The sequence below is a fragment of the Fringilla coelebs genome (assembly GCF_963513975.1).
Source record: "Fringilla coelebs genome assembly, chromosome: 1".
Lineage (NCBI taxonomy): Eukaryota > Metazoa > Chordata > Aves > Passeriformes > Fringillidae > Fringilla > Fringilla coelebs.
In genome coordinates this window covers 59531444-59545803 of record NC_140028.1, presented here as the reverse complement: position 1 = coordinate 59545803, position 14360 = coordinate 59531444, and the positions used below count along the sequence as shown (strand labels likewise).

Genomic DNA, 14360 nt, shown 5'->3' with positions numbered 1-14360 from the left:
CCATGGCAGGAGGGGTGGAACTAGATGGCCTTCAAGGTCCCTTCTAATTCAGGCCATTCTATGATTCTATGACAGCAAGAGAAAGTGGAATGATCAGTATGAAACTGACTTACGAAGTAGCTTAATTACTACTGTTCTATACACAGAACAGTGCCATTCAAATCAACTTCCAGGATCAAAAGCTATTTTAAGATGCACTACGTTACTGCTACTCTTTTCTTAAAAAAATACTGTCCATAGACAGCTGCAAAATTTTCTGTACAAAACAAAAACCCAAGCTAGAACAGCCAGCATTCTTTCCACAATCTTGGAGAAGAAGGGGATCTCATTATGGAATTCCAGGACTTAAACAGCTGCTGCAAAGAGGAAAGAGGCTCTCTCTTCACAAGGAAGCACACAGAGAACAGAAGGGGAAAAAAGAACAAGTTACACTGTGAAAAGTTTCATCTTAACAAAAATATTATCACAAGAACAAGCATTCCCTGGAGCAACTTCCTCAGGGATGTGGCAGAGCTCTCATCACTGCAAAGTTTCAATATGTTATTGGACAGTGTGCTAGATGATCTCCTTTAGGTTCCCCTCCCCTACAAAGGATGGACCAGATAATTTTTGGACTTCCCTTTGAATCTGGGTTGTCCCATGACTCTACCCACCAGAGATCAGTACAGAGCACACTTTGCTCTGTACTGACTATGTAGGCCCATATTGAAGAAGATTGTCTTTACAGTACAACAAGACCTCCATGTTTCTACTACTTAAGTCTCAGTTCAACTTTTTTTTAAATGTTTTAGCACTGAGGAGGTGATTTTAAAATTGTATTCATGGTATTGTTCACTCCAGAACATGTTTCTCCAGCATTTTCTTTTTACCTTGAGGCACTGAAACTTAAGTAAACCTGGATAAACAAACATTCGTACTTAATAATTATGCAGCTGCTTTGGCTGCAGAAAAGGAGTCCTGACGGCATCATAACTTGATGCAAGAATTATGAAGTGTGTGGCTAAAAGGAGAAAGTAAGCTTTTACCATCAGTCATATACAGCATTTGCCACAGAACTTCTGTTTTCACTTCCAAAGTTTACAAAATACTCCTCTTGATTCTTCAGAATGTATGGAAAATATTTCATTGCAGCATGGTCAAGAGATTATGTTTCCATTTCCTTTTTAGTATTCTCAATAAATACTTCTGTTGTATTATATAGATTGATCAAAGTTAAAAGTCATGGTATCACCCAAGACATGGAACGTTTCATATCTATAAATGTCATAACATACAACCCTCAAAGTGTAACACAGACTGCAGAATTGTCTGGAGAGGTCCCTTGCTACCAGTCCCACACAGGTAAAAAGTGATCTAGAGATATATTACCATCCTAATCCTTACCCTCTTGACCTACACAGTTGCCTTACACAGTGGAAGTAGCAAGCTGGGACACGCAACTGGAACAATTTACCTTCAGCTGACTGCATCAGAGGAGGGATCAGTTTGCAGCTTACAACTTTTCAGCTGATGGCATGCAACAAGGAACTGTGCTTCCTTGGAAACAAACCATTGTGAAATAAAGCTGGTGCTTTCAGCAGCTACCCACACTGTCTTCCACAGATTCACCGACAATGTTAGCATATTCTTGCTAACGGAGCTAATAACCTATGCTCTAGACAGTACTTGATTGTTTATGAATATGAGATCATCATTTATATCTTGTTATGATGCTTAAAATTAGCCAAAGGTGCTCACTGTGTGCAGCATGAATCCTATTGGGTACTCCCTCTATTTTCTAACCATAGCAGCTAAGCCTTCACAACAGGTAGACTGATGCTGACTACAGAAATTTCCAAAACATCTCACATACCTAGCAATTAAAATAAACTTACTTCAGATTGCCCTTCCTTCTGAAGTAAACTCTAATATTACCAGGATTTGATAAGAAGAACAAATAATGAGTAGTAGCAAAATAACTTCATTCTTTTACAGTCCTTCACTTGTTATTTTTCTTTCGGAAAAGATGCTGAAGTCATCACTTGTCTTTGTGATAGCAGTCTTCCAAAATATGTCTGCCTAGTCTTCATTTCTTTGTAGCAAAGCAAATGCATATGTGTGTACAGACAACAAGCCATGTGGAAAGCTGTGAATTTTCAGCACATCTTCTACTTCCAGTACCTGAGGAATCACAGGGAGCTTCCTTATGTTCCTTGGTCAGCCACAGACAGAGAAAAACACTCAGGCAGCAAGTGATTTTGGAGCCTGTACCTATGGAACCAGTTTCATACTGTGGCATAGTATAGCACCAGACAAGAGCTGAACACCAAAGAGAAATGCTGCATGCAAAAGTCAGATAAGCTTTCCAAAACATGGAAAGCTGAGCATGCATCTCAGGCAAAACTTCAGCTCTCAAACACTGCTAAACTTGAGTCCTTTACAGAAACACATCCTCTCATCACAAACTTCCAAACAGTAAATATTTCAAGAAAAAGTGACATTTCTTTCCTTAGCACTTTTCCAAAGAATGATTATGTAACTTTCCAAGACCCTTTTAAAGCAAAATGCAGGAAGTAATCAACTAAATAAAGCTTTCCATTCCTATCCAGTTAACCTTAGTAGTGTTGGGTTTCAGTTGAAAACTCAAACTCATTTGCAAGAAGCAGTAAAAGGCGATGACAAAGCTAGCAGGCAAGACTCAGCACACCACCCCTCTGGTTTTACAGGTAGCCTCTTGTCCAGTGGATCCATGTGTACTGCCAGGGCTTCTAACTGGAAACTCTTCTGTGAGACAGCCACATAAGAACTCATTCCTTCAGAACATGAGCAGGTTATTACAAAATGATTACATACTAACCCTTACCCACTTGGCCTGCATGGTTGACTTATGCAGTAGAAGCACAAAGCTGGGATTTATGACTGGAACAACTTCCTTTCATATGGATGTATGGCACATTACTTTGTGACTTTTGCCACTTGTTTACCCAAAATTTGCTGTGACATCAAACTGGACCTTTTTACTTTGCAGGGGTAGCATTGCCCAAAACAGGCATATCAAATAGTTACAATCACAAATTTCTCTACTCAAAGAAAGAAAAATGCTTCAAAAGAAGAATTAACAGTTCAGTGAAATAAAAGAGGGTTGTACTGATGGACTTGATACACTTCTAGTTGTACATTCAAAATGGAAATACACAGCATCTGATTACAAGACCGTTTTCTAAATAATATACAGAACATCAACCCTGAGTTCATTTTTCCTGGCTATTTTTCTTTCAGACCTCAACAATCCCTTCCACTGACATACCTACAGTCTTGTCTATTTAATGATATTTACATATTGGTAGAATTTATTATTCAAAAATTCATGTGCTTATGCCAGCACATGAAACAATTGGCATCTAGGAATTTCCTCTTTTTACTTCAAGTGTAAAAAATATACAAATTTTAGAAGTATGTTATATTCCAACATTATTTGACAAAGCATCTCAAATATATTTAGGTTGATATTAGACACTAGTAGGTATTTACCTATAGCTCTTCCTCTCAAGTGGAAATCACTGCACAGTTTTTTCAATCAATCAAGATCATTTCAAAATCATATGATCTTCATTTGATGTTATTTGATGATCACTGTAACAATGATCCCATTGTTAAAGCACATGAAAAATACCAGAACCTTTCAAAATTGAATATATACTTTAATGACCTTTACAGGAATTGATTCATAATAGATACTCCAATTCAGTGACTGTTTGTGCTACCAGCAACTTTATTCATTCATATATGAATGATTCTATTTTATTCAATGGGATTACTCATATGTAAAGTTATTTCAGAGGCAAAATTCATAAGGAAGATGAGGTGATTAAGCAACTATAAAGGCTTTTCTATGGCTTTTTCTTATGTAAATTTTTTTAAACAGATATATCAGCTAGAACTCTAGTTAAGAAAGTATCATAAACTAAAAAATGTATATTTTTCAGTACTAATGGTGTCTCTAAAAAAATCCTTAAAGAGTATTTATGCATATTTTTCATATAAAAAAATTCTAAATCCAGAGTTGTACTTCACAGTGGCAGAATTTATTCTCACTGATGAATGACTTAGTGAATTTATTTTTATTTTCTTGCTCATATTTTTATGTGTGTGTATGTGTATATCTTAATAGTGAAATATCTCTTTGTTCTGTGTTCTGACACAATTTACAAGTACAGTAATGATGTAACAGAAATTAGAACTTGGCACCATTAACATTACCGATGCACTCACCTTGTCCTCAACCACAATGTCTACTAGACACAATAAAGGTGTAGCCAAAGATTTATCCTGCCAATAAGATATAGTTATAGGTCCCATGAAGATTACTGACACTGAAGTACCAAATATGTACTGGCCTTGGACTTAGCAGATAACATGCCAGTTTTGAGACTCATTCAAGTTGACAATAAATCAGTATCACAGTTCCAATAACAGGAAAATATACCTTAGAGGAATTCTTTCTGTTAAAACATTCCACTTTTGAGTTAGTTATAAATGGTAATGATCATAATGGACTAGGCAGTAGGGGGTTTTGTGTCTGAAATGTGCAGACATTTTACTACAAGTTTATTTTTTAAAAACTTATGTGATTTTCAACTGCACAGTATTTTCCCCTTAAATCAATTCTGTCTTTTAAAAAAAGAAAATAACCCAAACAAAAGATGTTTTAGTAGCAATTTCATTATGAGTTACACTAGTTTTCTGTACCTGCCCATGCAAATACCTTCACATCCTCCATAACTCCTCCCTTTTGTGCATAAAAAAACCCCAATAGTGATGGAGAGCAAGGTGCACAAGTTAAGTACTCCTTACTAAATTGTAAATGTATTTTTTCTCTCCAGTTCAGAACTATCTCTATGCTTACCACCAGCAATTCCATTCTAAGAAGTTTGTATAAAGGGCCTCAATTTCTTGGGGTGTGTGGGTTATAACCATTTTTTTCAAGAACCCTTTTGAACTTCTTTTCAATTTTCTGTTTTTGATGATAGTCATGCTGACAACTTTTTTTGGTCCATCAAATTCTGTAGTACAATTACATGAATTTACTTTTAATAAATTACCATCTTTGCATATATCAGTCAAACCATGAAGACTAAACACTTGCAAATAAAATGCATTATTAATTTAATTGTCACAGCCTATTTAGCTAGCTTCTATTAGTATTTGCTATAATATGCAATGTATCAGAGGGCAGAATCAAATTCAAAACAGAAAGAATAAACTGATTATATTGTCCTAGAGAAATTAAAAAATAGCAAGCTTGCAAAATTATAATCAAGGCATTAATGTTTTACATAGGTAAGAAAACTACGTAACTTAATTTATAATATGTTTATGCCCAGAGTGATGGTTTAACATGCAGAAGAAGGATTTCTTTGGTTCCTAAAGCCATTAAAAGGCATCAAACTTTCTCATAATAGGAGAGGAAAGGTGGAAAGGAAAGCAACAGTGGTTTGGTATTTACTGCAGTAGCTCACGTGGCTTAAATATCCCCCACCCCCAGCGAGGGACTGCTACTAGAAATTTATATTGTTGTTGTAGCTCTGCCACTACTGTTTGATGCTGCTCTACATTAAGCTGAAGTGCCACCTAAAAAGGTATTGTGGAAAAGAAATACTCCAAAGATGGATGAAGAAATTGCAAAAGAAGAGGGCACGAAGTCATTCCAATTCCACCTGCCTATGCTGGAGGCAAAGCCTCCCCAGCCATGCCAGCAGGCAAGGCAGGGAAGCTGCCAGCCTCAGCAGGGCTCCTCTGCTCCTTGGGCAGCCAAAGCCTGTAAACCTTCCCCCTTCCTCCTCCTTGTGCCATGCTGGCCAGCCAGATAGAAAGCCTTGAAGGAATACAGGAAGAAATGGGGAAAACAGCCACAGCTGAGAGGCCTTCAGAACAAAACACTCAAAGAAAAGCCAGCAACAACTGATTTGGTTTATAGCATCCTGCTTGTTTAGGAATTCATTTCAAGATGATCATCACTAAAAATATGCCTCTCAGGCTAAGATACTCTATTTGGAAATCTATTGTATGTATCCTTTATTGTGCACATATTCACTAGGGTGATGCAAGTTATCTCTATGTTGTATTTATTGAGTGTACAGTAAGTATCCCCTTGTAAAAGAATATGTTGGTATTGAATACTTCCAGTTATAAAATAAGCCACCAGAACAAAACATTTTTTCTAATTGTTGTGCTTTGACAAGAGATAACAAAAATAAACTTAATTATGATATCTGCTTTGATGAAACTGTAATTGTTTTTTCAATGCATCACTGTGTATTTTAGATTAAACAGAACATCTCAAAACTCTTGAATAATCACATGTTAGGGAAATTCTGGTTAAGCCCTTTGTAGAGGAAATCTCCTTAAAAATAAAAGCACTACCTAAATCAATGCTAAGTCAAACTAAGACATATACGGGAAGATAAAATTTAAAACCCTCCTCCTTCAGTCCCTCCATGATTTAAGCATGACAAACTTGTAAGGAATGGGTCTAATTGACCACAATTTCCATTGTCTTTAACAAGAAATGAACATGGCTCAGAAAGAGCTTTGCTGTGCTCTCCTACAGATCCTACAATTTATTTTCTGCTTTTTCATAGCAAAACCAGAAAATACTCTTTATTTATGAAAGCCTACCCCCAAAGAATGAGTTACAAGGCAGTAATGCTTGAAACAGTATCAAGTATCCAACAATGAACACCTCCATCTACCCAAGCTGAAAGAGAATATGAGATCTTTTGGCTATCCAAAACACATCAATTTTCTAGTTGGCCCAAAGATTCATGAAATAGCAATAGCTAAGCCACAATGTGCCAAATAAATCTGAAGCAAAATCTGTTTATCTGCAAACACAGTGCCATTGAGTTTGTAAAACACAGTTATATTTTAAACCATATAAAAAGTAACCTGCTTGCAAACAAAGTTGGAGAATAGGTAGCTGTGCACAGATTGAAAAATAAATTAATTAATTTTAAAAATAGCGAAAGCACCAAATCTTCCTTCCTGCCCCAGAACACTTGAGGAAACTTTCTTATTGATTTCTCTGTGGCTTTGACCTCTTAGAAAGTAATTTTATAATCCTATAAGTATCAAGGCCAGCAAAGGAACAAAAAAGGAAAAGAAAACCAAAAAACCCCAAACATTTTATTTTGTACTGAGAGACACATTTACAACCCTGAAAGTTTAAAGAAAATAATATCACCTGTCAAAAAAAAAAAGCCCCAAAAGGTGCAAATCCTACACCTTTTACATGGAGTTTCTTTCTACAGACATGTCATAAGCACCACAACATCAGAGCACTTAAAGATGTTGGATCTCTCTTGAGTTGAGGTAAAAATCCAGATGGCTTCATTGTGGGCCAAATAAATATTTTATAAAAGATCTCCACATCCTGTATAAGATATAGTAAAAAAGATTTTTAAAGCAGTTACCTTTCTTTGGGGGTGCCAACTCCGTGTTTGCCCAGCAAATGAGTATTCAAATGTTTCTTCATCACAAATGCCACCCTGTCAAACAAAGAGCAAATGAGAAAGAACATTTTATTAAACCTTTTTTTTTCTGTTTTGAGCATGTACTTGAACACATTTCATTAAAGGCAAACCTTAAAAAAATCCCTCCTCTGCTAGGATGTGACTTAGATTGGGGAGTCCATTCTGTAACAACAGGCTTCCCTCATTTTGCAGTCTCTTGGCTTTTCCCTTACAACTCCCAACCATACATCATTGGTCAAAGAAAGGAAAACCTGTTTCTGCTTCCCTTTGCAAATTAGAGCATTTCACACATTGTACTGATTCTATTTTACCTGAAGAACATTGTCTGATGTTATATAGTAATACAGTTTTAGTTACACGTTTGAATTTATTTAAGCCTTATGGACCCATCCTGCAACTTTTCTTCATACAGGTAGTTCCATGAAAAACCAGCAAGATAACATGCTTTAATAACTGCTTATGCCTGGCCAAACTTCATTGTATTAATTATTTAAAGAGATACACACAGAAACAAATTAATAGCCTTAGTTATTTTATAGCCTTGTGAAAAAAAAGGATGAAAAACACGAAGCACATGTTCATGAATACACTATGAGCAGGAATATTGTTCAAACTGGCAATATATTCTTCAAAGCACCAACAGCAGCAACAAAACACATACTACCCAGCATCACGTTTCTACCAAACCAAACACAGATAATTTACTTTAATTTTGGTGACGTACGTAATGAAACAGATAGAAGCCTATCACGTACTATTCTTCTGCTGATAAGACCATAACATCAATTTAATTATGTCATGTGACTGCTCCAAACAATTTAGATATCAGACTGAAGCTTTAAACTAAAATGGTTCTCTCGATAAGCAAAAATTTTACTGCTGCAACTTTCAGTGTGAAAAGGGCTTGCAAACATTTTTGTTAATTATGTATTACAGCTGTCCTTCATAAAGTTAATTACTAATAGCTGAAAGGCAATAGACTCTATTTGCATATGTACATGAAAGGCATGACATATGCAAAAATATGATTTTAATTAGCATTCCATGATATGAAGGGCTACAAATCAAACTGGCATGTTATAAGATTTTTAACATTAAACGCTGAATTCATCTGGACGTGTTTGCAGTAATGGACAATGGAAGGACTGTAAAACACCAGCACTATGGGGTATAAGAGCCACAAAAGCAAAGACACAGTACTTTTCCTTTACAATTATGTTAATTTAGCTTTTCTGTGTCTGATCTTCTTTGGGCACTTGCACATTATTACAGAGAATCTCTCTTGTGCATCCCTTAAGGTGAAAGAATATAATACTGTCTTATTTAAATGATATAAATTTCCTTATTTTTTACAAAAATACATTAAAAAAGTATCCTAAATACTTTTTCCTACCCATCTTATTCCTATGGCATCATAACCATTACAACTGTGAATAATCTATTACGCCATTACCATCATTACTATGCAAGTGTCATCAAAATTACTGTACATAGGGAAAATCATTGTAACAAAATAAAAAAATGTATTCTAATAAAAGTGTAAGGCATACAAAATGTACTGCCCTTGCTTTTCAACAGAAATAGCATTTCCACCAAGCTGTGGAAGGTACCGAACATATTTTCATTTAGTAATACCTGTATTTCCTGTTACAAACTTCCATTTTCCCCCTTCTCTAAAAGACAAATAAACTCAATGAAATTACTGTGAAAGGGCAATGTGCAATCAGAGTTGTAAAGGGATATTTTGTTATTTGCATGGAATATAAAGATCCCAAACAGCTACACAATATTTTCAGGGAAGCACTTTTTGGTTTCTGAGCCCATCTAGTTAAAGCTTCCAAACAAAGGCTCACCATTTCATATACCACACAACTGCAGGGGGTACAGACAGACATACCTTTCTGTAAAATCACAGACAAAGGCCTTGGTAATAACATGAAGCAATTAATCTCACATTCTGCCTCCTCTCTGTTGCATCTATGTTCTAGCAACCATTTTGCTGCTGTTACACAGCACAAATAAAACGAACCCTGACTCAGTTTGGGTTTCAGCACCTGCTAACATCTTAAGCTTTTCATGTAAGGCTCGAAGGCTTCAGACTTGAGGAGCGCCAAAAACCTCAGTGCAAGTCTGAAGAACTCTGCATAGCTCAGAACCAGACCTTAAAAATCAAAGCAGAGTTGCTATTTTCATAACAAATTGAGAACAAGATTAAAAAAAAAATACCAACAGAGACCGTCACTATTGAAAGAAGAGGCAAAGTCTAAACAACCTTGTTTGGATGTTGAGGCTGAGGACCATCCATTAAAACAAACAAACAAACAAACAAAACCACAAAGAGAGACAAGTAAAACCTATTTGGTTTTGTTTACTAAATCCTGCAGGTGATTTTCAGAGAGGTGGTAGCAGTGTTTGCTGGCTTTATAAAAGAAGCACAAAAGTGTTTTCCATACATTCAGTAACTCTAGGTTTCAATGTAATTAATGGTTTAGTATTCAAAAAAAATGGGTTTATCTGTGCTATTTACCTCTGCTGAGGTAAATCAGTTATTCCCAAGCTACTGCTAGAATAGACATGACTTAGCCTTGGCCTTTAAAATTAATCTTAAGAGAAGTCTGACTGGCACCTATAAGCACACACTGAGTGAATGCTTTCAAGATATATTGCACTGATATATCTTCAAATCAAAAGGAATCTTTCCATCAGCAATTGAAAAGCACCAATCCAGGCTTCACCAAATTTCTCATTTCTTGTTTTGAATTCTAGTGAAAGTATAAGCATTCAAATGCTAAAAACTAACTAGTTTCAGAAGGGCATCAAAAGGGAGTAGAAAAAACCTGTCATCAAGCCATCTCTACTGTTTCAAATATGTGCAAACCAGGCCATACTAGAGTCCTGGAACCAGTTTTAAAAACTCTAATATGGACAAATTCGTCCTCCACCCACATGAAGACAAGAAGTCACAGCCCAGCTGCTCCCCTGTGGGTCAGGTCTCAACAGGCAGAGATGTCTAGCCTATACATCCATGTCATGGTCACTGGGAGTTCCCTTCATTTGGTAGGAAGACTACTAGAAGCCTCTTCTGAAAGTGGAACAAGGTGAGTAGGCAGGATTCCTTTTGCTGGCAGTAGCATTGCGTTGGATTAACTTTTTCAACTACTCTGACTTCAAAACCAGCAACATCCTCAGTCATACACTCTATGTTGAAACTACAGAATAAATTAAAGACGAATTGGAAAATTACACAGAGCTTTAGAATAGCCTTTTCATTCCCTATAGACAACTTTTTGCACACAAACTATAAATAAAAATTACTTTAAATCATAAATACATGAGCACCTTTCCCAAAATAAGCTCACAGAATATTCTGGTTTCCTTTTAGAAGAGTTGTGGTTTGTAGGAATGTGACCATTCATATTCCATGGGAATCTTCAAACAGTATTTGGACTCTCTCAGAATGTCTGTAACTGATTTAGGAGCCTCTTTAGATTTGTCTTCAGATAAAAGCACATTTTAAAGTACAAAAGAAAAAAAGGGACTTCTAATTCTGGGAATAAAGAAACATATTGGACAATCTTTACTTCCACATTTTATTCTAGTGTAATACAAATTTTTCAGCATGTACAATGTTTATCATCACAGTACACAAGAAATAGGAATAATCTGTCATGTATTGTCTGCTTTCTATTTTCTCTGTGGGGAGAGAACTGTTCTCTGTGAAGCATCTTGCTTTGAGAGGGCAAAAGATTCTAAGTTTTATTATGTTTTGAATCCATAATAGCTCTTTCTCTTTGAATAAGTACATCACTGGGTTAGTGAAAAACCTAAAAAAAACCACCTAGAACTAAAGACACAACACACACACACAAACCAAAACAATTCTGGGCCATAAGGCCACCAAACCTGTTATCTCCTGTGTGTTTACCGAGTGCCTCGACCTGAGAAGGAGCTACATGTTACCTCTACCAGAAAGTCACTCGAAGCCATGGTGACAGACCAGTCATCTTCTAACTGCACATAACTGTTGAGGAGGGCGAGCACGGGAATTTATTTTTGTGGGACTCTACAAACAAGGTATCGAGCAGCTGAAGAGCAATTTTAAATCACTTCTCAGTGGATACATTGCTCTCTGCAATTGCTCTTGGAGAATTTATCTTACAGACAACAATGTTCAATGACAGCAGAAAAGTCCAGGAGAATAACAATGAATATCTAGCCTTTATTCATATTCTCAATATCCTTTACATCTCCTTTAAACTGTCCAAAACCTCTTTATACACAAATTTAACTCTGAGAATACAGGTAAGCTAGTGCATAACCCAAGTACATAGAATGTTTTTAAAAGCTGCTTTGAGAGCCTTTAAAAAAAACAAAATGAAACCCAAACCAAACACATCTGAGAATTTAGGGCTTTGTTTTAGCATAAGTTTCAGGCACATAGAAAGGATAAAATGTTTTACCATTTTGGATGAATCAGCTGGAAGACCTGACACCATCAAGAAATAATAAGAAATAGGATCTCAAATTTTTATACATCATCACAGAATACAATGAAATAATACATTATCCTGTTCACATGAGGTTTTGTTTTCTATGATCTGTCCTTCAATTTCTGTCCTCGTATCTCCACATGAATCAAGAAACCAGAAAATCAAGGCAAGCTTCACAGATGATGCCAAGAAGGGGGACCAGGATATGTTCAGGCAAGTATAACAATGTGGAATCTAAGGTTCTTACCACCTTAACGAAGCATTCTTGTTCTTACTGTGTCTCAAAAAACACTGGAAACCCTAATTGTAGTTGAATGTGTGGTTCATATGGAGCCATGCCAACAGGGGTAACAACCCGTAGGAGAGAGAAAAAGTGCATTTTCTCAAGAAATACCACGACGCGCATGTATTTCAGAATGTTCACTAAAACTTCTATATACAATTACAGATTTCTGCATGCACTTCAGTTGTGCATGTTCTACCCCTAAAAGTAGAACTTCTCATATAAAAATCAGCACTTAGTCAAACAGTATTTAAACAGCATACATGAACTAAAAAATTTCAAGTTTTCAAATTCTCCACATTACATAAAAAGTTGCTACCCAAATCTCATGTCTCCACCAGGATTTATTCAGCAGGTTAACTTCAGGAACAAGAGCACAGAGGCAGATGCAGAACTGTCCAGAAAGCAATGGTTTTCTATGAACAAGTAAGCTTTTCTTTCCATGCATCAGAAGTCTAAATTCCTGAGAATTTCTTCAAGTCCATCATTTTTGGACATTTGCTGATTCTGAAGGGTCCAGACTGGGGCTCTGATAATTCTCTTGCACGACTGCGCGCAAGGGACTCAATTTAAAAGAAAGTATCTGGCAGGGCAGAGTCTGGTGTGGAAGATATCCTGTAGTCTGAAAGGCTTCATGCCCTTTGTGACAAGATGTCAGGTTCAAGTAAATATCTGGCAGGGCGAAGTCTAATGTAGAAAACATCCACATATCTGAAAAACTTCATGCCCTCTATGACAGGACGTCAAGTGCTAGAACCCTGCACAGGAAACATGGGGTTTTCTCCAGACTCATTTACTAGCCAAATAAAGAAAGTCTTATTACTTCCAAATAAAGGAGATGGTAATTCTTTGTAAGCTCAAAAAAAAAAAAAAATCAATAACATTCTAAAAGGTTACCAAGTCATCACACAGTCTGCGGCGCTGAGAGCGCTGTGACACGCTGCCTTCTACTCCCTGCTGACCCCATGTGTCAAAGAAGGATATGGCTGCTCTATGCTCCACCCTCACCCACACCAGTAATTAAACTGGGAAGCAAAACATATCCATCCATCCACATCTTCAGGTGTGTGTAACTTGGCAGAATGGAAAATTCAAATTTTTCTCTTCAAAAGAGAAACCAAAAGAGGTAAGTGAAGACAATCTTGCCATCACTAATAAGACAAGAATCTAGATTACCATGGGAAGATATCATGGCAATTCACAGAACCTAAAGACCAACATAACTTTGGAATTTCTGAGAACTATCAGCCTTTCTGCTTCGATTTTGGGTGGGTTTTAGGGTGTTGTTTGGGTTTGCGGGGATGGTTTAAAACTTTCCATGCAACAACCAGGTATGTTTCTTAATTATTTATGAGCTTCTTTTCCATGGAGAAGTTTTGCTACTGAAGTTTAAAACCCAATATTTTCTGTGTTTTTTCTGTTACTATGAAATCATCAATGCAATGAGTACAACCTTTTCTTCTAAAAATACCTCATCTCTTTTTTACTGTTACTTGTAACAGTAGCAATGAAGCCAAGCTGCCCAAAAAATAAAGACAACTTGTATTATCAGAACACCTGCACACAGCTAGCACCCACAGTAGACTTGAGTATCACAGCAGCTACTGTTCCTGCCTTGCTTTGAGCAGGATGACAGACAACAGGACTGTCAATGTGCTGTTCAATGACCTGCATCAATCTCAAGAATAATTTACTGCTATATCAGACAGATCATTATGGATGAGTTGCGCGCTATCAATCAATCAATCGACTGTGTTGTTCCTGCATATTCCTGCATCTATCAACCAGAAGAGAGAGACATCTCTCAACATATTCTTGTTGCTCTCTGCCACCAATCTGCTATTTTCAAGATGGCAAAGAATTATTAGCCCCATGGCCATAAAGTAGTAGCAACTGGCACAATTATCTCCTCTTACATATTCTAGCAGAAGAGACCTCGGTACTAAGAAAGAGCAAACTAAATAAAACAGGAAACATCCTCTACTGTTCCACTCAAGCTTGTCTTGTCATCGGAAGTTGTTGAGTTTTCTCTCCATCCCACTTTTAAGAGACGTATGTTATAATATAAACTATCCA

The 14360-nt window shown here is 36.6% G+C and overlaps 1 protein-coding gene across 1 annotated transcript in view; it reads right to left on the bottom strand.

Annotated features, from left to right (window-relative positions):
* The window catches only part of ZNF407 (zinc finger protein 407), a 333967-nt gene that overhangs the window by 195918 nt on the left and 123689 nt on the right, over positions 1–14360 (bottom strand). The window contains exon 4 of the mRNA XM_084201615.1: positions 7452–7526. Within this exon, the coding sequence (XP_084057741.1) occupies positions 7452–7526 (75 nt within the window). The remainder of the gene's footprint in view (positions 1–7451; positions 7527–14360) is intronic.